Source organism: Neodothiora populina, assembly GCF_041146345.1.
Source record: "Neodothiora populina strain CPC 39397 chromosome Unknown canker_contig_6, whole genome shotgun sequence".
NCBI lineage: Eukaryota > Fungi > Ascomycota > Dothideomycetes > Dothideales > Dothioraceae > Neodothiora > Neodothiora populina.
Genome location: NW_027191414.1, coordinates 242,503 through 266,276, shown reverse-complemented (window position 1 = coordinate 266,276; position 23,774 = coordinate 242,503). Strand labels below are relative to the sequence as shown.

At 51.3% G+C, this 23,774-nt stretch overlaps 9 protein-coding genes across 11 annotated transcripts; 2 read left to right on the top strand and 7 right to left on the bottom strand.

Annotated features, from left to right (window-relative positions):
• Positions 1–1,351: 1,351 nt before the first annotated feature.
• AAFC00_005729 (uncharacterized protein) lies at positions 1,352–4,414 on the top strand (the record flags this gene model as incomplete). Its single annotated transcript, XM_069345556.1, has 5 exons — positions 1,352–2,023; positions 2,086–2,883; positions 2,950–3,056; positions 3,115–3,277; positions 3,338–4,414. 5 exons carry the CDS (start codon positions 1,352–1,354, stop codon positions 4,412–4,414), a joined length of 2,817 nt encoding a protein of 938 aa, XP_069197759.1.
• Positions 4,415–5,770: 1,356 nt separating this feature from the next.
• Positions 5,771–7,202, bottom strand: AAFC00_005728 (uncharacterized protein; the record flags this gene model as incomplete). Its single annotated transcript, XM_069345555.1, has 3 exons — positions 5,771–5,870; positions 5,935–6,159; positions 6,226–7,202. 3 exons carry the CDS (start codon positions 7,200–7,202, stop codon positions 5,771–5,773), a joined length of 1,302 nt encoding a protein of 433 aa, XP_069197758.1.
• A 656-nt stretch (positions 7,203–7,858) lies between these two features.
• Positions 7,859–8,385, bottom strand: AAFC00_005727 (uncharacterized protein; the record flags this gene model as incomplete). The annotated part of the gene is made up of 4 exons (XM_069345554.1): positions 7,859–8,006; positions 8,063–8,183; positions 8,240–8,266; positions 8,325–8,385. The coding sequence occupies 4 exons, from the start codon at positions 8,383–8,385 to the stop codon at positions 7,859–7,861; spliced, it is 357 nt and encodes a 118-aa protein (XP_069197757.1).
• Positions 8,386–9,555: 1,170 nt separating this feature from the next.
• Positions 9,556–11,871, top strand: AAFC00_005726 (uncharacterized protein; the record flags this gene model as incomplete). 3 transcript variants are annotated; one of them, XM_069345552.1, is made up of 2 exons in its annotated part: positions 9,556–10,650; positions 10,705–11,871. In XM_069345552.1, 2 exons carry the CDS (start codon positions 9,556–9,558, stop codon positions 11,869–11,871), a joined length of 2,262 nt encoding a protein of 753 aa, XP_069197755.1. The 3 variants fall into 3 exon arrangements, with proteins under 3 accessions (XP_069197755.1, XP_069197756.1, XP_069197754.1); XM_069348266.1 differs by having other exon boundaries at positions 9,667–10,650; XM_069345553.1 differs by having other exon boundaries at positions 9,556–11,871.
• Positions 11,872–14,413: 2,542 nt separating this feature from the next.
• Positions 14,414–15,375, bottom strand: AAFC00_005725 (uncharacterized protein; the record flags this gene model as incomplete). Its single annotated transcript, XM_069345551.1, has 3 exons — positions 14,414–14,681; positions 14,763–15,166; positions 15,262–15,375. 3 exons carry the CDS (start codon positions 15,373–15,375, stop codon positions 14,414–14,416), a joined length of 786 nt encoding a protein of 261 aa, XP_069197753.1.
• A 560-nt stretch (positions 15,376–15,935) lies between these two features.
• On the bottom strand, positions 15,936–17,327 carry AAFC00_005724 (uncharacterized protein; the record flags this gene model as incomplete). The annotated part of the gene is made up of 1 exon (XM_069345550.1): positions 15,936–17,327. The coding sequence occupies one exon, from the start codon at positions 17,325–17,327 to the stop codon at positions 15,936–15,938; it is 1,392 nt and encodes a 463-aa protein (XP_069197752.1).
• A 478-nt stretch (positions 17,328–17,805) lies between these two features.
• Positions 17,806–18,169, bottom strand: AAFC00_005723 (uncharacterized protein; the record flags this gene model as incomplete). Its single annotated transcript, XM_069345549.1, has 2 exons — positions 17,806–17,951; positions 18,040–18,169. 2 exons carry the CDS (start codon positions 18,167–18,169, stop codon positions 17,806–17,808), a joined length of 276 nt encoding a protein of 91 aa, XP_069197751.1.
• Positions 18,170–19,223: 1,054 nt separating this feature from the next.
• AAFC00_005722 (uncharacterized protein) lies at positions 19,224–22,487 on the bottom strand (the record flags this gene model as incomplete). The annotated part of the gene is made up of 6 exons (XM_069345547.1): positions 19,224–20,942; positions 20,997–21,088; positions 21,140–21,254; positions 21,310–21,462; positions 21,526–22,243; positions 22,312–22,487. The coding sequence occupies 6 exons, from the start codon at positions 22,485–22,487 to the stop codon at positions 19,224–19,226; spliced, it is 2,973 nt and encodes a 990-aa protein (XP_069197750.1).
• A 610-nt stretch (positions 22,488–23,097) lies between these two features.
• AAFC00_005721 (mitochondrial 54S ribosomal protein bL12m) lies at positions 23,098–23,708 on the bottom strand (the record flags this gene model as incomplete). The annotated part of the gene is made up of 2 exons (XM_069345546.1): positions 23,098–23,424; positions 23,493–23,708. The coding sequence occupies 2 exons, from the start codon at positions 23,706–23,708 to the stop codon at positions 23,098–23,100; spliced, it is 543 nt and encodes a 180-aa protein (XP_069197749.1).
• Between the last annotated feature and the right edge of the window lie 66 nt (positions 23,709–23,774).

Sequence of the window (23,774 nt, the reverse complement as noted above, 5' to 3'; positions counted from 1 at the left end):
CGGAGAGAGCGCCGGGGGTGGAGGCAGTCTTCTTTGACTCGGGGGTCTCTGATAGCCATGTCTGAATACTGAAGACAACGGCAGTCCTGATTTCATATTAGCAAAGTGCAGAACTTTTGGGGAAACATCACTCTCACCATCCAATCACTCTGTCGTGCAATGCGCGATTAGTATCGTCATTTTCTCCTATTTGTATACCTTAGTCATTGGACTAACTTGTTCCTCGTGAATATCTGTCCGCTTTCGTCAGTCCAGGTCACATGATCTTGAAGAACAAAGGCCAGCTTACAGCAGCCATTGGCAAGGTGCTTCCAAAAATGCCTATATAGCAGCCGAAATTAACATATTGTAGGGCCAGAACGAGGTGGTCGAGTCGAACCAGTGATGTCTGAGTTATCACTCTTGCCAGCAGGCTCCATGTAAGGGACAACTGCATGAGAATCAGTTGGTCGATCCAATTTCGACATAGAAAGTGAATGCATACTGAGGTCCTCCCTTCGCATATCCTTCTTGTTGGCCATTTTGCTTGTGTAGACGATGCAGGTACTCGGTGACGACGTGCAATCAGTAGAACGAAGGATAGATGCGAGCGACACGATCAGTATAACAAAGTGATCCGCCGGCTGATGGGAAACGTGGAGCGGCGTATCTGACAAAAGCGCCAAGATCTAGAGCTTCGTTGTACCTATTGTGCTGCACTTCTTACGTACCTACCTTACCTGAGCTTAGTCCGAACGACTCGGTCATACACAAAAACGGCAAACGACGATTCTCTTACACCAATAGGACTCGATGGTATACACTCGGGGAGAAGCTTGACAGCTAATACGAAGCTACTTGTTGCATTCACAAGACGACAATCAAATGGCGACTGGCTTGAGCAGTCAGCAAAATATAAGGTACGATACACGGCCATTAATGTCTGCAAGCGGTCATCATCATCATTGCGGGTCCGAAAAAGAAGCTTTGCCATAACGCCCTGACCATCTCTCTCACTCTTCTCTCAGTGAGGAGTTTCGTCGAGGGGACAGACACAGCACAGAACAGAGCTTTGTCATCAGTCCACCCCCTCTGACAGTGACCTGTGCAAGAGGTTAAAAAAAAGGCATCTCGGAGGCACCTGAATTCCTCGACGCCTGAAGGAAGCCGAGGAACGTGACAAAGGAAGTCGCGGGCGCAAAGAAGGCCATATTGAGCCAGATATCTTTCTCAAGGCGTCATTATACCGCGTGCCGACCGACACTTCCCCAGTTACACAGTGTGTGCCTCTCATATTTTCTTTTGAGTCGGAGCACGTAGGTCGTCCACAGCTCGACCTGCGCCGGCCCAAAAGCATCTATAGACCGCCGGCATGATGAACCATCATCTGCCGGCAGGGCCAGCACATATGAACGCGCCTGCCATGAATAACCATCAACCTTCGCGCCGGCAGCAGGAGTATCACAATCAATTCCATGGTCACGCCCAGATGCCCCATTCGCCTGCGCCAATGCACAATCCATATGCAGCGCATTATGGACATGCCGCTTACTACGCCCATCCGGCACCGCATATGGGATATGCCCCGAGATGGCAGCAGCAGCCATTCGTTCCTGCCTATTCCATGCCTCCACCACCCCAATCCCACACCCATACTCATCCTCACTCTCACCCTCATCCTCACTCCCACGCTGCCCACGCCCACCCGCAACATGCTCACTACCCACATCCGCCGCGCTCTCCCATGTCGCCCATGATTGTCAGCTCGCATCCTCCACCTCCAATGACTCCAGTCACGCGACACGCTCCACTTCCGTACATGCCTCCTCCGCCGCCTCCACTGTCTCAGTCGCCCGCGCCGCCGCCACCACACACACCTTTGACCCCTTCGAGCACGGCGCCCCACTCATTTCCCTCGCCCTCGAGACCTGAATCTGTCCAATCCTCAAACCCCCAAGCGCCGACTTCACGTCGCTCATCGTCCGCCATGGCTTCGCAGTCTTCTCCGCTCATCTCAGCTCAGCGGATGCCTTTTTATCCTCCCGTAAGTCTGACAGTTGCGCTCTGTGGTATTTGTGAACATACGATACTGAATTATCCTACTAGCTCCCCTGGTATTCTCACCCCGACGAGGTCTTTCCTGCAAAAGCACTGAAGAGGCGAAGAAAGAGACGGGATCTAGTACAGCAAAATGATTCGTTAGCCCTGCCGTCGAGAGACGCTACCGAGACACCGGCTGCAGAAGAGAAGGTCAACGGGATTGCGCCAGCGGACAATGAGTCAGCTTCGGCCGCAACCGCTGCGATCACCACTGAAGACGCACGCCCAGCGTCCTCGGATGGTCAAGCAGATCTTCCAGCAACTACTACTGCTTCACCAGCCGGAGTCGAAGATGTGGTAGACATGCCTACGCCACAAACCCAGTCGCCGACGTCGGCTCGTGCCAGGAGAAACACCAGAACCGCTCTTCCTATCATACCTGCGGTGCCGAATATATCAGCTTCGAGAACTAAGACGACTTCCTCTGATGCTCCTTCTACTCCACCGCGACCCGCCGATTCAGCAGCCCCAGACGAGCAGAACGCCGCCTCCTCCGCTGAGCAGACGCAAGGCTCAGACGCGACGCCGGTCGTGGCATCGCAACCGAAGCCTGCCGCGCCCAAGTCTTGGGCTGACCTTGTTCGCGCCAAGAATGCTGGAGCTGCTGCTGCTGCTGCTGCCGCCGCTGCTGCTGCTGCCTCTTCTGCCATCAATGGCACTGCCGCCACCAATGGAACCGCTCCATCCAGGGCCAGTTCTGTCGCTGATGCTCTCAAGCAGTACGATGTCGACCACGACGAACGAATCTCCTTTTTAGAGCCCAGAGGCTTGGTCAACACTGGCAACATGTGCTACATGAACTCCGTGAGTCAACGCTTAAGAGAAAGCACCTCGCGCTCAATGACAGATTTGCTAACAATCTATTTCAAGATTCTTCAAATCCTTGTATTCTGTATTCCATTCTATAACTTCTTGGACCAAATCAGCAGACGTGCCGCACACTCCTTCAAAAGCGACACCCCTTTGATTGATGCAATGTACGTAACGACGTAGAACATCCTCACCCACCGACCAAAGTATTGACATGATATCTAGGATTTTGTTCATGCGGGAATTCAAAATAATAGACAGCGCTGAGTCTTCTGAGAAACTGCGTATGCGTGTCAAGCAGGATGAGCTGGAGCGCTACGGTGAACCCATCATTCCTGAATATGTATATGACGTGATCAAGAGACTACCGCGTTTCTCCTCCATGAGAGTAAGTTCCCTCGCTCGTTTCCATCTCGGTTCTCGGCTGCAGGGTCTGACCAAATTCTAGCGTGGTCATCAACAAGACGCCGAAGAATTCCTCGGGTTTCTTCTTGCCGGCATGCATGACGAATGTGTTGCAGTCATGCGCTCCCAGCCTGACATCTCTGCCGCGGACAACACAGCATCGCCGAATACCGACTCTCCAACTACCGATAATGGCTGGCTCGAAGTCGGCCCTAAGCAAAGGTCATCTGTTACTCGCGAATCTGGAGATCTTCATAGTTCTCCGTCTCCCCTTACGCATATCTTTGGCGGTCAGCTTCGTAGCGAACTACGTGTGCCTGGTCTTAAGAACTCTGTCACGCTTGAGCCTTACCAACCTTTGCAGCTTGACATTGGAGCGCCCCAGATCAATAACATCACTGATGCACTCCGCGCAATAACGAAGCCAGAGACGTTGACCGGTGATTTCGGAGGTCGTGAATCGAAGGCTACCAAGCAAGTCTTCATCGAGTCTCTGCCTCCCGTCCTCATTCTCCACCTCAAGCGCTTCCAGTATGACAACACTGGTGGTACGCAGAAGATTTGGAAGAAGGTGGGCTATCCTCTGCAACTCGAGATCCCCAAGGAGGTCTTCGCTCCCCAGAAGCGCGGCGCTTTAGGGATCAAGGGCGAGCCCAAGTATCGCCTTACATCAGTCGTCTACCACCACGGAAAGAGTGCTGCAGGCGGTCACTACACAGTCGACATTCTGCGCCAGGACGAACGGGAATGGGTGCGCGTAGACGATACTGTGATCCGCAGAATCCGCGCCGAGGATGTAGCTGAGGGAGGATCTGAAGAAGATCCTAAGCTTCTCGCTCGCGCTCTTGAGCAACATCAAAAAGATGAGCCTGGCAGCAAACGTAACTTGTTCGAAGGACTCGACGGTAACGGCGACGATGACACCGAGAGCGTCCGAAGCTGGAACGAAGTTAACGGATCTGGCGGCGCTGCCAAGAAGTGGAGCGACAAGATTGGCGGTGCTGGCTCGGACAGGAACAGCAAGAACAGTGGTAGAAGCACACCCGCAGCTACCAAGTCCAGCAGCGTCAGAGACAACAAGGTCGCATACATCTTGTTGTACGAGCGCATCAAGGGTTGAGCTGCCCTCGATAAGTATGTTATATCTCAAAGATGCGTAAACGAACGGACGACAAGCAATCGGTCCAGGTATGACCCCGACCAAATGTCACACGCCAAATAGAGGTTCTGCGAAAGAGCAGCGCGTGCGTCAGGGCTCGTCAAGACGCGAGAAGCGAAGAGTGAGATGAAGAAGTGAAGCCCCTCGGTCGAGGGGCGCAAGCCTATGGGGTAATGAATTGGCGATGGCTGCCATGATGATCATCCATATCATTGAGATCAGCCTATGCACGAGGCACAGTACCATCCGTGTATCCAGGCAGTGGTAGCCCATGAGAGAGGGCGCACTGTTGCAGGAAGGAAATATTCCTAGAAGCATCGCAGTGTAAGCCAGAGAGCCTAGTGGACGAGGCGGAGACGCAGGAGATGTGCAAGCTTTGCCGGAGATGTGCAAGCTGTGCTCGAAGGTCATCTAATGATCTACGACCAAACCCCGGCCCCTCTTGTGTGTTGACATACGAAAACCCTTGCACGGGATTGGAAAGGAAATAGGAGGTCAAGACGGAGGGGGGCTGAAACCCAAAACATGAATACATTGTAAAAGGAGAGAAATCGTCTAGTAGTAGTCAGTACTATAAGGCATACGAGTTGGAGAAGCCGAAACCCAAAATCGGAGAATAAGACATATATATACACATATTTACGTATTGCTCCTTTGTCCTCTTTCTGTGTCCGAAGCTTCTGTTCTTTCCCTGGGTTTTCCACTACATGTGGGAAGTTCGGCGCCACTCTGTTCCATCGAGGATAACTTCGAGGAGCCCTCAAGCTGTAGATATACATGGACAGATGAGAATGGCTATGTAACTTCGTCCGCCCATCTTCGTATGTCTTTCGTGTGCTGTGGCTCGCGGGCTAATCACGGTAGCCACGCAGCGTCTACTCATCTGCCGATTGGCTTCTTTGGTTTATATTGACTAGCCTGGGGGCAAAACGTCACTTTGTTACTTTGTATTGTTTTATTTATTGCTTTCTCTAGGGCTAATTCAGCTGATTTCCAACGCCGATTACACGTCAGGGTCACGGGGGATTCGAGTGCATGAGAGTGTATAGATGTGGTTGCAGGACATGGGTGTGGAGGTTTGTTATTGGGGAGAAACATTGCGATTGCGACTATTTCTCTTGACCACAGTGTAGATGTGATCGATAGCTTCAAGATAGTGTAGTTACGTGAGGAGAAGTGAAGAGATCAGAACAGAAAAATCTCTGCCGACGTAGTTTTGATCAAGCAAGAAATAATGCGTGTTCGGAGAGCGGATTGCACTGGCAGACAACCCGTGAACTAGCTCGAATGGAAATCACATTCTCGTCGGAAGCTGGCCTACTTCAGACCCAATTTTCTCATCACACTCTGCTTGTTGAAGTTAGGGGTGGTCACCATGCCACTGGGTGCTTTGGCTACCGCTCTAGTTCTCAATGATCTGGTTTTTTGTGTTAGCAATTATGTAGCTTTTGTCTAGACAGTCATAAATATAGCTCACTTACCTGCGAGACGTGGCATTCGCCACAGACGGGCTGGTTTCGTGCCCGCGAGATCTGCTCTCGGACCCCTGAGCAGAAGCTTGAGGTTGGCGTTGCTCGGTCATCTGCGCAACAGGTGCAGTGCTGTAACCGCTACTCGGCTGATAGTCTTGAGTAGAGTCCTCATGGATCTGGTCAACATCATTGATGCTGTCTGCACTGTTGTTGACAGCGTCTTCTTCTGCTTCGCTACGACCTACAGTTAAACTAGATACAGTAGATGGTCGACGGGGTGAGTTGTTGATAAAAACATACACGTTCTCGTGATCGTCTTCTACCATGTCCCCATTTACGAAATCGGAGAAGTCGCGAGCTTCTTGTGATTCGTTGGTCGAAGATTGACGAGACGTGTCACGCTGAGGATGGATTGGCTCTGCTTCTTTCGGAATTGTTTGAAGTCTTGGTTGGAAATGTTTATGTGCTCCCCTGGTACCCTTGACTGTGGTCACCTTGTTGAGATCTGGTAGTTCTAGATCAACTGTAGGTCGACGGCGTACTACTCCATATGGCAATTTGCTAATAAGTTTTGGACACGGGCCTATAATGGACGTTTCGTCTTCTGACGTCTGTCCTAGGCTATCTATATCGTCTATGGCTCGTTTGCGGCCAAGCTTCAGGATCCTTCTAGGTGATCGAACAACATCATCATCTACACGAGCTTGCTGACCGGCTTCAATTCTAGACTGCCAGTTGGAAGTCCGAATCTCCTGATCACCTGTATCAGACTGAGCGAATAGGGTAGCGCTTTTGTCGCTTCGTTCTCTCTGGTCTGTGAGTGATCGACCATGTCTATCCATGATCCCGTTGTCGATGTCAGCTATCATCGTGAACGTATCCGTCTCAGGATTGGCAGGCCACTGTGAAGTAGGACTATCGTAGTGATGGATTCGCTGTTGTTGTTGCTGCTGCTGTCCCAAAACGTCGAGCTCTATCGTCGGCGATCCAGGTCTCTCACGACGAATGTTTGTAGCTTGACTCTGAGCCATCCGTTGTTGATCAAGACTGCTGCTCAATCGACCGATTGTGGTCATCAGAAGCTGATGTTCCTCATCCTGCCGGACCAGATCTCTATGGATATCAGCGACATTCTGTGACAATTCCGACAACTTCTCATCCTGCCGAATCTGGGTTCTTTGCACATTAGAAATATTGCGCAATAGTTCCGTCAATCTATCCTCCATGGCGCTTGTGGACAGCGTCACGCCTGTGACATCGATGAGGGAGGGTGCCATTGCGTGTTTGATAAGTGTACAAGTAAGAATAGGACGGGCTGCCCATGTGATAGGAGTGATGAGTGCTTTAGGTTGATAATGAAGTATATGATTACAGGTCTCGATTCACTCGATCGATGTAGCTGGAAAGTAATCTTGAAGGGTAGATGGTGTGTAGAATTGCAAGATCCAAGTTTGCTAGTGTTGGGAAGGTGCAAGACGTTCTTGCTTAGGAAAGTGTCAGATTTCGACAGTGTGAAAGTTAGCACCAACTTGTGCGCGTGAACTGCGACTTCTGTGAAGATATTGTAAGGATGAATGAATGAATATGATATTCACAAGGATTTACTCTCGCTAAGAGATATAAAAAGAGACGACCATGGTAGTGATTATGCCTACCGATCATATATGAGGTGATTTTGTGGCACTGCCCTGCCCAACGAACCGTCTCGAGAGGACTATTTTCTGCGCATACCGACGCGCCTCTCTCCCACTATGTTCCTGCTCTTGCTTTTCATTCCTCTTGATGTCTCGACACTCCAGTCCTCAAATCTCTGCAGCACGCAACTCCACTGCTGCGCCCAAATTCCCTCTTTATCCTACATCCAGCCCTCGCACAGCCTTAGGCGCTGCGTTGGCGGCTAATGTTACATGCAATCCGCGGACTAAAGAACCGCTCATGAGCTGTTGACTGGGTTCTGAATGTTCCTGGGGAAGTGGCGAGGCAGGATCACAGGTCGGTTCTGTGCGTATGCCTTGGCCCAAGCCTCGGTAGCCATCGGTGAGCTCTCGCTTCGGATGGTCGTGCCGATACCCATGAAGAAACTGATGATGAAGAATCAGTTGGAGCTGGATTCTGCTTCACACAGCCATAGTCTTACCCGAAAGTCGCAGCCGAGCCCATCATGTACTGGCCGAGCGTCCTGAGCGGACCATTTGGACCAGCGCCGAACCTGATGATGTTGGTTGCGCCAAAGATAAATCCGATGATGAGACCGACACCTTGGATGGAGAGTGAGTCTAGGATAAGATATGTATGTTCGGGGATCATGACGTACTGCCTCCCATCATGGCACCCATCTTAACTGCTCATCATTAGTATTTGGCGCGTTGCAAAAAGATAGCACTAGACAAAGCAAGTACGTTTATCAAAGGTCGAAGGCCCATGTGCGCCTTGAGGAACCGCGCCAGCTGGAATAGGCATTTTGACGAGGGTAAGCTCTATAAAGAAAATATGAGTTGGAGTTGACAATGAGAGAGATGCTCTTATTTGCCGGATGGTGGCGTGAAACGGAAATGGCTTAGAGAAATCAATATACAAGTAGAATAGCTCACTCCACTTGTCGAAGACAGGCTGGACGTGACCGCCCGCACAGCTACAGTAAAGTAGCCCACCTACCGAGCCAGCCTACTCTAGGGCCTGGTCATACAGAGATATTACCTACAGTATTTGCGGAGCTCGGCTTTCGTCACCTTATGCCCGTAGACGGCCAATGCCTGCGGGCGATCTCACGCGGTTCGCACTGAATCACGTGAATTCGGCTGAATCGAACCTTGATGTTTGCTCTCCACTTTCTTGTGGGCTTGAATACAAACACGGCAAGTCACTGTAGCACAGTCAAGAGTCCAAGAGTCTCCAGGTCCGTGACACTGCAGATGATGTTTGTTGTGCGCTCAGAAACCCCACTTCCGCTCACAGTCCATCTGTGTACTTGAAATCGTACCAGACTTGCACATCAGTTTTCATGTAGACGACGCTGCAGGTGGCACTTCTCCTCTGCTCATATCCTTACATTGCAGACCTGCGGACGCTTGTCAGCAACCGCGGCCGGCGAGTCAAAGCGTCTGTGCACGCGCCTCGTCGTTTGGACCTCAAGTCGCGAGTCTCCCTGGAACGGGGCTTGATCTCGAGAGAGCAAGAGCAACCGTGACGCTGTTGCTGTCATCCTACAACTATTGTAATTATTCCGCAAAAACCCACCTCGACCGCACCTGCCACGCTTCACAGGGAGTTCTTGCACTAATAGAGGCTTTCTTGTCATCAGCACCTGCCGCACTTGGATCCAGTGGACGAATCAGGAATAGACAACAAGGGATTGAACAGCACACGACCGCCGCAGTTCGCCCAGTAATTTCTAACAAAGACTCTCTGGAAACACTCGACACTGCTCGTCCTGTCCGCCAAAGATCAGCTCCAGGCATCGAAGAAAATAGCATAATATCCGACAGAACATACAACACAACCGCTGTACTCTTGTATGACTGATCGTCCGGCCGGCTTGTCTGCGACTGTGGCATCCACCCTCGTGCTGTCCTTGAGCGTCCTGGATCGGGATATCATCCCGATTGACGACACGATCAGTCGCTCCTTCCAATGACGGCAGTCGCTCCTCCTCTTACATTTCAGGCACCATCAAGGACGGGATGGAGTAGCAACGGCAGCTTGAACTCTCTGTCTCATGAGGAATTGACGCGTGCTCTGAACATGCAGAATCCACCACCTCGAAAAACTGCCCAGCGGGCAAACTCAACCTCTTCGCTGAACTCTGCTTCCTCGGCTTCTTCAGCCTTATCTGCAGCTTCGGTCCAGACCAACGGAACCGCAATCCCGGACGTCACTGGCTTCACGAATCGCAAGAAGGGAAGGCAGATCTTCGTGCAACCAACACCAAAGGCCGAGCCTACCGCAGGTCTGTCAACTGCACGCCCCCAGGTCGTGTCTTCTGCATCTTCGGGCCCTTCAGCTGCCTCGGCTGTCTCTGCGCTGCAAGCCCCGATGCTACCATCCCAACAGATGACCAACGGTCAGGCACAGCAGAATGGCACCTTGCGGAACGTCAATGGTGTGCATGAGCCCACGGCAATTCTTCATTTGCTGCCCATGAACGGAACGTTTGAGCGGAAAACCATCACCGTACCCTTCTTTCCGGACGTTCTACGTATCGGTCGGCAGACCAACCAGAAGACTGCACCTACGCCTTCAAATGCATTCTTCGATTCCAAGGTGCTCTCTAGGCAGCATGCTGAAATATATGCGGAACGTAGCAGCGGAAGAGTGTTCATCAGAGATGTAAAGTCGTCCAACGGCACTTTTGTCAACGGACAGCGACTGTCTCCAGAGAACAAGGAGTCAGAGCCCCACCCTTTGCAGGAGCAAGATGTGCTAGAACTCGGCATTGATATTGTCAGTGAAGACCAGAAGACTGTTGTGCATCATAAAGTTGCTGCTCGCGTGGAGCACGCTGGCATTTACGCCCCTAGCTCCGATATGCCCCCGAACGAATCTGAGCCTTTGGTTGTCCCGAACAGCTTCAAGCGTAATGCGAATGGCATGTATTTGCCGCCGGGAAAGGGTAATGCCCTTACTGCTGTCATGCAAGGCAGAGAGATTAATGGTCTCTCTCAATACCAGCAGACCAGGCCATTGTACCCCCCAATCACCACGGAAACCATCGTCAAGAGACTTAATGTAATTATCTCTGATGAAGCTGACAAACTTGGGATGTCTACTAATTGCTCTCAGCGCGAACTCAACCTGGCCAAGATTCAGTCGCAAGATCTTGCTAGGAGCAAGCAATGTCTCGAGTCTCTGCTCAATGGCGACAACAAGCAGCTAGAAAAAGAATCTCGAGGAGAAAAGCCCATGAGACCTTCACCCGTCAAGTCAAAGTCCGACTTAAAGTCCCATTTCTCCGAACCACCTGCACCTCCCCCGCAACAACCTCTTCCGGAGAAACCCGACGTAGCGAAAGCTCTGGCCGATCCTGTTATCCAGCCATTGCTATTGCGTGCTGATGTAGCGCGCTCACCCATGTCATCAAATGCATCTCTAACCCGCCCAGATCATTCTCAGGCGCTGCTTATTCTTACTCAGGAATTGAAGCTTGCCAAGGATCAGATACCAAGTCTCGAGGATCGTGTAAAGATTCTGGAGAACGAGCTCAAGCTAGAGCGTACTGCTCGAGAAAGCGCCGAAGAAAGAGCTCAGCGATTGGAGACCACTTCTCAACCTGAGGAAGCAGAAACATCAGCTTCTGGACCCATTCCCATACCTGGAACTGCTAGCGCTGTTGTTGCGGCATCAACAACTGGCGAAGCCGACGACCGAAGTCCGGATCTGCAGGCCCAACTTGATCGTCTGCGGGCCACTATGGACGAGATGAAGCAACATATGGAGGCATATCATCGCCGCGCCGAGATCGCGGAGTCAGAACGTGATGAAGCTCGTCAGACACTCGCCGAGATGATCGAACAAAAGCGGAAAGATAATGCTGAAGCTGACCGCAGACGCTCGAGATCCCGGTCCTGCCGTCACGATGAGAGTAGTGAAAGCGAGCAGCATGAATCAACAACAAACGGCCATGCGATCCAGCCCTCTAAGGAAAGCTTCAGCGTTACTGCGCTGCTACAAAAAGCTGGTGTGCATGGTAGCGATATGCTCACAGACGAGCACGTGGCTGCGCTTCGTCAGCTACTCTCCAGTCATTCCTCAAGCGCCTTGACAACCGGAGACGGCCAGAGTGACAATGGCAACCTACTTGCTGTTGCTAAAAGGGCAGAATACAGCGCAGATGAGCAGAGTGCTGCTTTCAGAGCGTATGCATGGTACTGGGGCCCGACGCTTACCGTTCTTGTGCTTGGAGCACTGGCAATGGCTGGCTTGGACAAGATGGATGTCGTACACAGGTGAAGTGCATCAATCTATTTGCTTCTTGCACATACATACATACGTCGAGCTCTACCAGAGCTCACTGCGTCTATGCTTAGTTTCCTACCAGCATATTCCACCAGACTCGGCCATCTGAGCATTAGCCACGACAGCCTTACTGATAGCGACCTGTAGACTTTGCTGCTGGGTCCACTTCAACGCCCCTCGGTCATGTCTGCTGCATCAATGGCCACTATCGGGATGGTACGATGCATTAGCCTGGGTGATTCGGAGCCGCGTCTACAGGATCATGTATGAACTCAGCATCCTGTTGTACGCGGATTCTGAAGTACAGCTTAGCAGCCGATAGCCTCACCCATTGCGTCGCCCAGGGTCAGGTCACCATTATAGGGTGACGCATATCAGCATGGCCTTAGTTTGACGCCGCAGCAGGCCTTTGCGGCTCCACGACTCACCACTCGGTCGCGTGAGGTCAATGATACGAAGCATGAACAGTCAGGAATCCAGACCAGGCTCAGTCGACGTGAGCAGTCTCTCCAACTGTTACCAAAAGAGCGAGCTAGCCTCGTCCTCTGTTACCAGAACTACATCCTTTCTTTTATCATATTTGTTTTCCTTTGTCATTCTCTCTTTATGTTACGGAACAGGTTTTCGAGGCAGTAATGGAAAGAATGGTTTTGGCAAAAGGGCGGAGGAAAAGGTCGCGCAGGCTGGAGCTTTAGTAGGAAGGAAAAGAAGCGAGGCGGAAAAAGGAATGTCGCCACGGCCCTTTGGATAAGAGCTACATCGGGACTACTTGTCGTTAATTATGTTTCCTTTTATTTTTTGGGACGTCCTTGTCACAAAGGGTTGGTCATTCATTGAACCTCCAATTTTTTTGTTCTGAAATTCTCATATTTTCCTCCTACTCACTTTCCCTGTAATCCGGGATGTGAGCAGGCCTAATTCGGGGTTAGAGGAAGGGAAAGCGGAGTGCTGATGGATGGGAAATCGGACTTTTGTGTAGAGCTAGGTATATTAAGGAAGGAAAGGGTAAATCCGCAAGAGAGAGATGGTGTATTTTTTTTTCTTTCAATTCACAAGCACTGTTTGTCCGCCGTCTTGGAATGTTTGGTGTACCAGCCCGCTGCCGTTTCCCCTGCTCTGTCAATTCTTCCGCGTAGATGTTACTGTACATGAGTGAGGCTGAGGTCGGGAGAATGTGCATTGTTCCTAGCTACCAGTAAGAGCATAGAGCGAAGACTTGTCATTTGGTCAAGAGGACACAGTGGGTTTCATGTATTGCATTCCCTTGCATATAGTAGGTCGTTAAGTAGAGGGGGAGGTGTAGTGCTATTATCTGATCCTCTGGAGACCTTGGTCTTGTTCATCTTTCCGGGTTTCTTTCCTTTCCTTTCTTTTCCCTTTGATCTTTCCTATCACTTGTCCTTGTCCTTTTTCCTTTTCCCTTTTTCCTTTACTCTGATTTCCTCTTGGATTTCCTTGTTGTCGTTATTCTTGCCTCGTATTCGATCTCGCGATTCACGACTCTTGATCGAAAGTCACCCAGTACAGCAAAGAGCAACGTCACGCGTGTATTTGCTTGCTGACTTGCTGACTTGATTGCTCGCTCTTCTTTCGCCTCTCCTTCCGCCTCTTCGTTCGACAGCAGGGCGTCCAGAGGAGAATAGAGGAAAGTTATTCTCGTCCTTCTCCATTTCTTGATCCATGTGCTAGCAGAGTAAGGAAAGAAACAAAGGGCTAGAACGGACGAGTTCTAGTCTTTCGAGTTCGATTTGGAGGTTGGCTGGGGGGGTTTGAGAGTGGCAGGGGCCCTGTTCTTTCGCTTTATCGTTGTTTTGGTGGCTTTTGCACGCCTCGAGCTGGTACTCCTTCTCAGGCAGGCGTCATAGAATGGTAGAAGTTCTAAGTTGCTGTGGAGTGGATGACCTTCTTGGTCGTTACCGAATCGACGGCCTCTTAAGTCATCATAGTGGATGATTATTTCTGTGCAAACATCATGGAATAGAGGAGTTGTCAAATCATCATGGATGGTGGGCTTTTGTTCGTTATGGGGCCGAGGACCTTTTAGGTCGTTATGTAATAGAGGACCTGTTCACTCGCTAATAAATGGACATCATTGGACTTGGAGAGGGCGATCGCGTGATCCAACCACTCGTACTGTCAGAGCCGGACTTTCGGCGCCATCTGCATGTCACTGACAGACGTCGAGATTATGGAAGCGTAAAGGATGTCGTGGGAAATACAGCTCTATCTTCTGATCGTGGATAGAAGAAATCGTTGATGAGCGTCACTTGGTAATTTCTGCTTCATGCAGGTATGATGGTTTTTGGCGGTCGTTAATAGGACATCATGATGGCTGCGTGACGCGCTTAGGCAGCCCGTGAAATGGTAAAATACCAAGGTAGCACGGTTCCGACGCGAAGCCTTTATTAAGCGCCAGGTTGAGAGCCAGGGTTATTTGGTGAAAGGCCGGATTTCGTGCTTTTCCAGGCGGACAGTCGTGTGCAAAGAACAACACTGAGTTCATTTTTGCTTCTCGTCCAGTTTGTGCATGAGCCATTCAACGTTGATGCTTGACCTTCAGCGAATTGAAAATCCTACGACCAACCTCGTCAAGACGCTCGACTCTGAAGATGACCTGGACCATGTTCACGAGATGTTCGACCTTCAAGCTGTCAGCGCCACCAGAGCCCAACTTGACGCCACTCAGCAACGACTCGATGCGCGGCTTGGCGACCTCGAAGTCCTGGACGTAATGCAAGATATTCTTTCGGTCCCACTTGAGACTGTTGTCCAGTCGGGGCCTGGTCGCCACGACACGGTCATGTCTGCACGAGATCAGAGGCATATCGGTAATGCAGCGGCAGCGCGAGAACAAAGAGATCCACGGAATCGAAGACGGTACACACCTTCGCCGTCCGGCCTTCCAGACGACATCGACGAGCAGGGCGCCAGCCACTGTCATCCGCAGGTCCTGGATGCATCGCGTTATGTCGTCGTCTAGCACGCGCAGCCATTTGAGAAAGGCCTTGAGGTCCCGTAGCTCGTGGATGTCTACGATGAAGGTGTTGGCTCCGTAGAACACAGGCGCTGCCTCGGCTCGTAATTGTCGGCTCGTTTGCAGTATCGCTGGAAATCTAATCTGCGCTGTCTCATGCCCGTAGTCTCGTCCAATGATATACGGGTGCGCTTTAGGCACGGCCTGACTGTATATCTCGAGCCTGATTTCTGCAGGCAGGTCGAAAAAGGTAAGACTTTGACCTGGCTTGTACGGTATGGAAGGCATGCTCATGCCATTTTTCACTCTGGTTGACTTTGCCATGTTCAGTATATGCTCATTCAGACTACACCCCGCATTCACTGGGAGAGCAGAGAGCAATTGGGGCGACAGGAAATAAATGTATCTACCTTGAAGGAATCTGACGGCACGGTAGCCGAGTGGGCAAGCTGGGTGGTCAACATCTTACTGAGCTGATTCACAATGAGAATGCAGCACAGAGTAAGAACAATGGTAAGAAGCATGACTGAAGAGGAAAATGACTCAGAAGCATAGAGAGGCCCAAGTCGCCGAATAGTCGATCGTACGTCAATATATCAAAGAAGGAAGATTATACGGATGCCTCGAGTCGCTGGCTGTGCGCCATGGACTGGAGTAGGTGCCTATTCCTGAATCAACAGCTGTTTTATAACGCGGTCCGATGGTGCCTAGTCAGAGAACATGCGAAATCCCAATTGCAACAAAGACGAGTCAAGAAGTGGTTTCCCACGCGGGCTAAATGTACCTCTTCGTGGTTAGCCTTGGGGTGAGGCTCGTATGAGATACAAGCGCGTGATATCGGCTAGAGTTACGGCGAGAAACGGGGGATCCGTGCCTTCAGCTGCGCTTTTGGGCGCAAAATTCGTTGCTAAGACATGCTCTAGATTGCGCGATCGGCTTTTGGGATGCAAGTACGATAATTTATAGGATAGAGGAGCAAAATATTCGCATCGTTTTCCTCGTTTTATTTACAGGGTGGGGGGTTTCGTTAGTTCGTTATGTCGAGTCAGGACTTTGTAAAGACCTGCTCGTATGCACAGCAAGATCAAGCTTCCAGCAGCCAAACACCTGCATTCTTTCTCCAATCGATTTGCTTCCACTCATCGGTGGGCACTTCCAAGTAGATCCCACGCCGCTCTTGGTAGTCTTTGAGCTCGAGTTCTAGTAATTGCTCGTCAAGCGCATCCATCTCTTGTCTCGTATCAGCCAAGCCCCATTCAAGGCTCTTGGCGACTCGGACTATCCGTAGGTTCGGGAAGCTGCCCTCTTCCAAGGCAATAACAATATCGATAGGCGAGAATTTATCCAGGTCTCCCGGACTGCCAGAATTGGTGATTTCCAGTGAACGCAGAGCATGAGTGGTGAAGTCTGGCTTGGCGATGATGGATTGATACAGCTGGAACTCGGGATTGAGAATCGCAGGCGTGATGTAGTCGACACTGACGCTGAGATGCTCGAGGCCAGGAAAGAAAGCCAGGGCGACGTCCAGCGCATTGATGCCGAAGCGAGGCATACTCGCAATCTTCAGAGAGCGTAGTGGTACTCCGGCAACAGACATGGTGGCAAGCAGTTGGCGAATCGCATGCCCTTTGGCTTGAGAGCAATGCTCGATGGTGAGGTCGCTCAAGGTAGGTGGGAAATTGACGATACCGCAGAGGAAATGGGCATCGATGCCGCCGGACAAGTACAGACGCTGAAGGTTGGGCGGCCAGACTATCGAATCCGGATCTACCTCGTTGTTCCCGAATCCTGCAGAGCGCGGCAGACGGAGTGTTTCCAGCGCAGGCAGCAGTTTGATAGTATTGAATAGCTTTTGCAATGGCGTCGACTCGCTGACCAGCGAAAGATCGAGGACGCGTAGTTTGACACATTTCGACAATGCGGGGTAGCAATTGATCGCAAAGGTAGCCTGTGGCGCCACGAATTCCTCTAACGAGTTCTTTGTCCTGCCTAGTAGTCTTGCTGTCTTACTATTACTGCCGTGATGTACGAGGTGGCCCATGTCCAGCACCTTGACCAGCTGAGCAAGGGGACTCTGCCGCACGTGGAGGTTTATCGAAGGACATATGGCGCGAACGAATGGATCGAAGCCTTTGCCTTCTATTCGGGGGCGTTCGTAGAGGAGGGGCACGGCGACCTCATACCACTGGCGCGAGAGGAGGCAGCACGAAGACAGCGTCGGCTGATAGATTTGGACAGTGTCGAGTCTGACGTAGTCCAGGATGTGCAGCAAGATCTCGTCGGGCAAATAGAGCGGCTCCCCCTCATGACTGGACTCATCGTCTCCGTTCTCCGACGCGCTGCTCGGCTTTCTCTTCGGCAGCTCTAAGACAGTGATTGAACGAAGCGGCATCCCGCCGCCGCTGTTGCGATTTTTGAGGGCGCTGAGGCTCTCGGCCATCTGCGTGTCCCAATTGCGCTGTGCATCCAGAGCCATGTCGAGGGGCTTTGGCTAATCCTTGCACGAACGCGACTGTCCCAGAGGTCGTGTGTTCATGGCATGTGGCGAGGTGGGAGTGGTTGATTGGTGACTGAATTCACTGATGGAAGATGCTGAGGGTCTGGTTTCTGGTGTAAACTCCGGTCAAATCGCCGCCCCTCTCGGCGTCATCTTCGGGCATGGTCCGAGCACGCGACTTACTGTACCTAGTCCTAGTCCGCCGCAGAGGTCTTATACAGTAGACATATAGTGTTCGTCCTGCGCGGACGGCGCCACTGCGTGGAGCCTCTTCTTTACGCAAGGATTCCAGGTACAGCAGAAATAGAAAACGTGGAAAGAGAGATCCACGTTTCAAAACAAACAGACAATCATAGCTATCATGGAGTATGATGAAAGTCATTCTCAACAGTCCTCAAGGCCACACCTTCGCAGCTCGCTACCGGAAGAGAGAAAAGAAGAAAGACATATCCGGAATCTACCGGGTCTTCTTGCCCTTGCCAGCATCCTCGACGCCTTTAGCAACACTGTTCGTGCCGTTCTCAATCCCGTCCGTCAGACTCGTCAGCGCGTTCCCGACCGGCTTTCCGTATTCGCCAGTCACGCCTGTGACGGTGTTGCCGACTGTTATTTTGCTTATCAGTACCTACTCATGAACACTGAGGATACAGAAGTCGGGAACAGAGGGGATGCAGGGAGAAGAGCAACTTACTGCCTCGGCCAGCTGCACCAACGACTCCGCCGACTGTGCCCAGCAGGCCGCCGACGCCATTGCCGACTGTGGATGTGACGGCTGTCACGCCGCCTTGGACGCCGGACTTCTTGTCGTTGCCGATGGCCATTTTTTGTGTTTTTGCTTTGTTGACGAAGCGCTTGTGTCGCTTATGAGGTGGGAGATGACTTCGGCGGTGTCAGTTCGCTGGATAGAGATGCGGAAGGAGTATCACATACCTAGAGAATAGTTCAAGTAAACCAGATGCTTGAGCAGACTACGAGACAGAAGGAAAACCAACAAACTATTCATACCCACCCTCCGTCCCTTCCTTACCTTGCCTAGTTACAAAGTACCCACACATGGCTTGCACATGGCTTATATCCCGCCACCTACCTAACCTCCCTTACCTACGCATCACTGATCTACAGCGCAATCAAAACCCCCTGTCTTTCGTCGCCTCTAGCCTGTCGCTTCGACGTAGCACATTGGCTTGAGGTAAACAAATAGGCGGGATGCGCGCGCGTGGCGGGGTCGTGTGTAGCACGTCGCTACGTCATTGTACATATGGTCCATAGCTTACTGTTCGTTGACCGTGTGGCAGCTGTGCTTTTTTTGGATGCTATCTCATTGGTCTTAGCCCCGTGTGCGTGATCGTGGTAATGGAGTGAAACGTGTGTCTAGGGTGTCATCGTTACTTGGGGTATTTGTGGCATGTTCTCGTGGTAGAGAAGAGTAGGTATTGGGAGAGATACGTTACGGGCAAATACCCTACCACGGATGGCATGGTATTCAGTCCCACAGTCTATATCTATACTTTCGATTCTCCACGTGAGCAGCAGCACTATGCTGATTCTTCGAAGAGATATCGGAATGGTTGAGCTATATCAACGCTCGTACGGACAGTGGCTGCCTTATTCTGCAGAGTCGGGACTAGGTGGTCTACATGTTTCATGAACAGGGTTACCCTGCATCCACCAAAGCGCGTGAACGAAACGGAGTGTAATCGAGCACGATTTAGGGAAGTTCAGAAGGCTCTCATTGCAGTGGTCAGGCATCCGCGTCGAACCGAGGTTTTCGTCGATGATGGGACCGATGGTCATGAAACGAAAATGGCGAATCTGAAGACTGCAGATGTCATTCTGAGAGAAAAGAGGATAACTCGTAAGATTATTCGAGGCGTTCTATATGCCTGAGATCCGTCTTCCTTCGTGGTCGTCGTCGTCTACACCACCACTTCGAGAAAGCCCATTTCGTCCATACAAGACTCCGGTCTCCATAGCCCCTCCTCCTCCATCATCCCCAATCTCGAACCTGTCGTCTGCTTCCTCGTCATCGCTGCCGTCGACAATTCCCAGCCCTATCCCACTCTCCGCTTCTCTTTCGAGTAAGCCTCTGTTCTCACCATTGCCATTTTCTCTCAAGACCCCCGTCTCACGTCCTTGGCCTCTGCCAGCAGCGGCATAAGATCCTGCAGCAGCAGACGTGGCATTGCGGTCGATTTCGTCTTCATGCAGGATGAACCAGACGTCTCTTTTCGTCAATAGCCCTTTACACTGGCCTCTCTCGACGAACAGCAGGTGACGTAGTCCGAGGCGTTCGAACATGTTTATCACTAGTTGAAAACCAGACTGTGCGTTTAGAGTGATGGGAGTCCTGTCCATGTATGGTCTTAGATCCAGTGATTTCCTGGGAAGCTCTGCACTATCTGGGTCCATGAAACTCTGCGGACGTGGACCAAAGAAGCAAGGTGTAGATTCTTCGTAACCGGAGATCGAAGTGGCAGATTCCAGAGCGTGAGACAGCTCGATTCGGGATATGAATCCTAGGAGAGTCGGCTCTGCAAACGAGCTGACGATGGGGAAACCTCGGTATTTGTTCTCTCTCAACAATTCTTTCAGACCACTGATGGTATAGTGACCTTCGTCAGCAGCAGATGCGTTGGTAGTGAAAGCGATCAGATCTTCGAAGCGAGTCATGATTTGAGATACGGGGACATCAGGAACACCGCCATCACCATCGCCGTCTTTGTGATCCAGAAAGGGATATTCGTGAAACTGAATCCAAGATTCGTAGATGCCGCGCTTGGATATCGCATCGCCGACCCATTTGGCGATCATAACAGCGATCATGATCGGTAAAACGTACGTGAGCGCGCCTGTGAGTTCAAACATTATGACCACTATAGAAACAGTCATGCGCGTGGTGCCGGCCAGAGCCGATGCTGCACCGATGATAGCGTATGTACCTGGTGTTACGCATGGAGTATCTGGTTCGCAAGAGGAAAACATGAACCATGAGTCGTGTTCGCGCTGCCAGACCTCGACAACGAGGCCCACTACTCTACCATAGAGAGCACCGACTGTCATTGACGGGAGCAAGATTCCCGCTGGAATTTGAAGGCCAAAGGTCATAGACGCGAAAACAAAGGCGATCAAGGCGGAAACAAGCAGCAAAAATATGACACCTGTATTGGCGATTCCGGATTTGCAAAGGCCGAGCGGATCACTAGTGATGTCTACGCATTCAGCGAACAGATAGTAGTCCAGCTCTGTATGTTGAGCTCGGAGAAAGGTTATGGGGAAGGTGACTAAAGCAGTCGCGGCCGCAACGATGGCGACTTCGAGGACTGGTTTATTGAATAGTGGATATCGAGGTGATTGTCGTAATTTGGCCAGTCTCATGTTGAGTTTGATGAAGAGGCCACCGTACAGACCACCCAGTATTCCGATAATGATATAAGGTAAAATCTCGAATCCATGCCACCCGGTGTGGAAGGTGACTTGGTATTGCACGGTCTTGCCAGTGCGGAAAGGATTAAATGCTTTTAGAGTAAAGGCAGCAGTCATGGCGCAAACAAAGGACTGCCACATGGTCTTGTCGGGAAAGTAGTAAGAAAGTTGCTGGAGAGACAATTAGCGAAAATGGAGGAAGTAGGTATAGCTGACCAGCTCTACCTCGAGACTGAACAGGACACCTCCAACAGGCGCGCCAAAAGCCACAGAAATGCCAGATGCCGCGGCAGCAGATAGGACTTCTCTTTTGCGAGCTAGATGCCATTAGCCCGGACAGGCAAATACTATCGCACTGCATGACTTACCTTCGTTGGTGTTGATGGCCGTGAATGGCTTCATGAAGAGATTCGCACAACAGCAGGCAACATGCACCAGAGGTCCCTCTTTTCCAAGGACGAGACCTGAAGCGACAGCCAAACACTATATCTTGCATCAGCGAGGAGATGACGAGGATGAAAAGTCGTCAAAAACATACCAAACCCAATGACTTGGTCACGAGTGTCCAGACACCCAAGAATCTTCTGATAACAAAACCACCCAGCACGGTCTTGATCTCTGGGATACCGCTCTGCTTGGCATATGGGCTGAATCTGGCGACCAAAACGGCAGCCGCACTTGCAAAGAGGACCTAGTGTCGGGTGCAATGTCAGTCGATGGTAGCTTCGATAGTGCCGAATGCGCAATAACTCACGGAAAACACGAAATAGAAGATAGAGTCTATCATCCAGCTTCCGCCGGCGCTGCGCACACCCATGAGAGTGCTCCAGCTACTCCAGTCAGGACACAGCTCGGCATCATCATAACCCCAGCAGCAGAAGACTTTATTAAGATAGAAAGCACCCCCATCTCCGTGGTTTCTACAGACACCAGTCTTGAGATCCGCAAGCCAGTCCACAGAGACATCTATAAAAGCGGCAATGGCTCCCACAGCTATGCCTGTCGCGACGAGAATGATCCAAGCATGTGAATCGTCGGCCAGTTGGCGGAGGGAAGCGACAAAGCGTGCCTGTGTTGTCGCGGACGGGTTACTGGTAGATGCATGCAGATGTCGAAGGCGCGAACGCTCCTTTGCGTACTCTTGAATCCAGTCGATGGCTGTAAGGTCATCGTAAGGCACGGTCAAGCGAGAGTGATTCTCCGGGTACCAGTCGTGAGATGTTGCGCTGCCCTTGGGATCGTCAAAATCGGCAATCGATGTGGTCTGAGGTATATGTAGATGTTGCGCCTGAGACGAGGCATTCGGCCGACGCTGCTGTATGGTAGCGTTTCTTCCGTTGTTTGCAGGAGAAGTGCCCGAAGAGCGTGAGCGGGACCGAGAGTGAGATTGTGAGCGAGAATGTGACGGCGAAGGAGTCAGATAACGAGACACTGTCGCAAGGGGGGCCTTGAGGCTCCGGCCAAATGAGCTCCTGCTTATATTGCGTTAGTCTATGTTGAATAATTATTGCGCATTATTAATGAAAGATGTTGAACACACTTTTGGCCTAAGTCGCCATCATGCAATGGATCCGCCGCCAGCAGGTCATCGCCTATATCGAGATCCGAAGAGTGGGAGCCATCGCTGTCGAAGTCGATGTCATGATAAGGGTCGCGACTCGAAGATGCTTGGGCGGAATCTTCCTGTCCGGCGTGGCCTCTGGTGAGATTGGACATGAGGCATTCATGGATTGATGTGCAGTTGCGAGTGGCGCATGGTGATTGTCTTCGTAGAGTGTTAATTAGATCATATCATTGCAACAGCGCGGGTAGCGGAGATCAAGCGCGGAGGTGATGGATTGGGGGCAGGCGAATTCGACTCTTGGCGGGTCAGGATATCTTTCATATAAGGTATTAATGCACATGAGATGAACAAATAGATGGAATGTTGTCAGAATCGGATGCAGTATCTAATCTCATGTTGTGAATTTACCGCGTCGTTCTTCATGTGCTGGTTGCGATGTATTGGTCACATAGCAAAAGAAGAAAGTATGAAAAGACACGCTCTCAGTCTTCTCTCACGCTTTCTTTTCCACCACCTTTGCCGAGGAGGAGCCAAAGATGTAGCATTCACATTATGACGGTGGTGATGACAAGGCCAGACAGCAGTAGTCAATCACGTTGTCTTGGTAGTCGTCCTTCTTTTGGTAGGGTGGGTACCTCAATCTTTTTTGTACATCGTATCCCAATACAAATACATTTGCAACGCCAATGATGATGCTTTGATATGGCCCATCGTCCCGTCTTGTCCTTCCAGTGCTCGTGTCTCCTCTTTGCAAGAAGTATCTTACTCCATGACGACAACACCACCGAGGCCCTTGAGAGTCTCGATGATCTTCTCGCACTCCTCCTTCGGCACACCCTCCTTCATGAGCTTGGGTGCGCTCTCGACAAACTTCTTGCTGTCGACGAGGGAAAGGCCGAGCATGCTCTTGACCTCCTTGATAATCTTGGGCTTGGCGCCTGCGTCGAATGACATGAGCTTGAGATTGAACAGTGTCTTTTCTGCTGCGGCGGGTGCGGCCTCCTCCTCTTCGACAGGCGCTGCTGCTGCTTGACCGGCTGCCGGGGCAGCGAAGCCTCCGACGGGGAGATCTGGGATGTTGAGGCGGGTCTTTGGGAGTGAAAGCGGTTAGTTACAATGACTTTGTCGAGCAACTAGCGAGCCAAAGCGCATCTCACCTTGAGTGATGAGACAAGGTCGGCGGTCTCAAGAAGAGTCAATTGACTGATCTGATCGACAATGGTGGCAATCTTTGGGCTGGTGGAAGCTGCTGCGGGAGCCTCGGTGGACTGCCATCTCCGCGACACCTGGTATTGACATGTGGCAGGGCGAAGGACAGAGACTCGGGCGGAGCGGGCAAATCGCCTGGCGGCGCGTTGACAGGACATGGACATTGTGGCGGTGGTTGATGTTGTGGTGGATTGACAGTGTCGGTGATATAATCAGCGCTTGCACAGAGA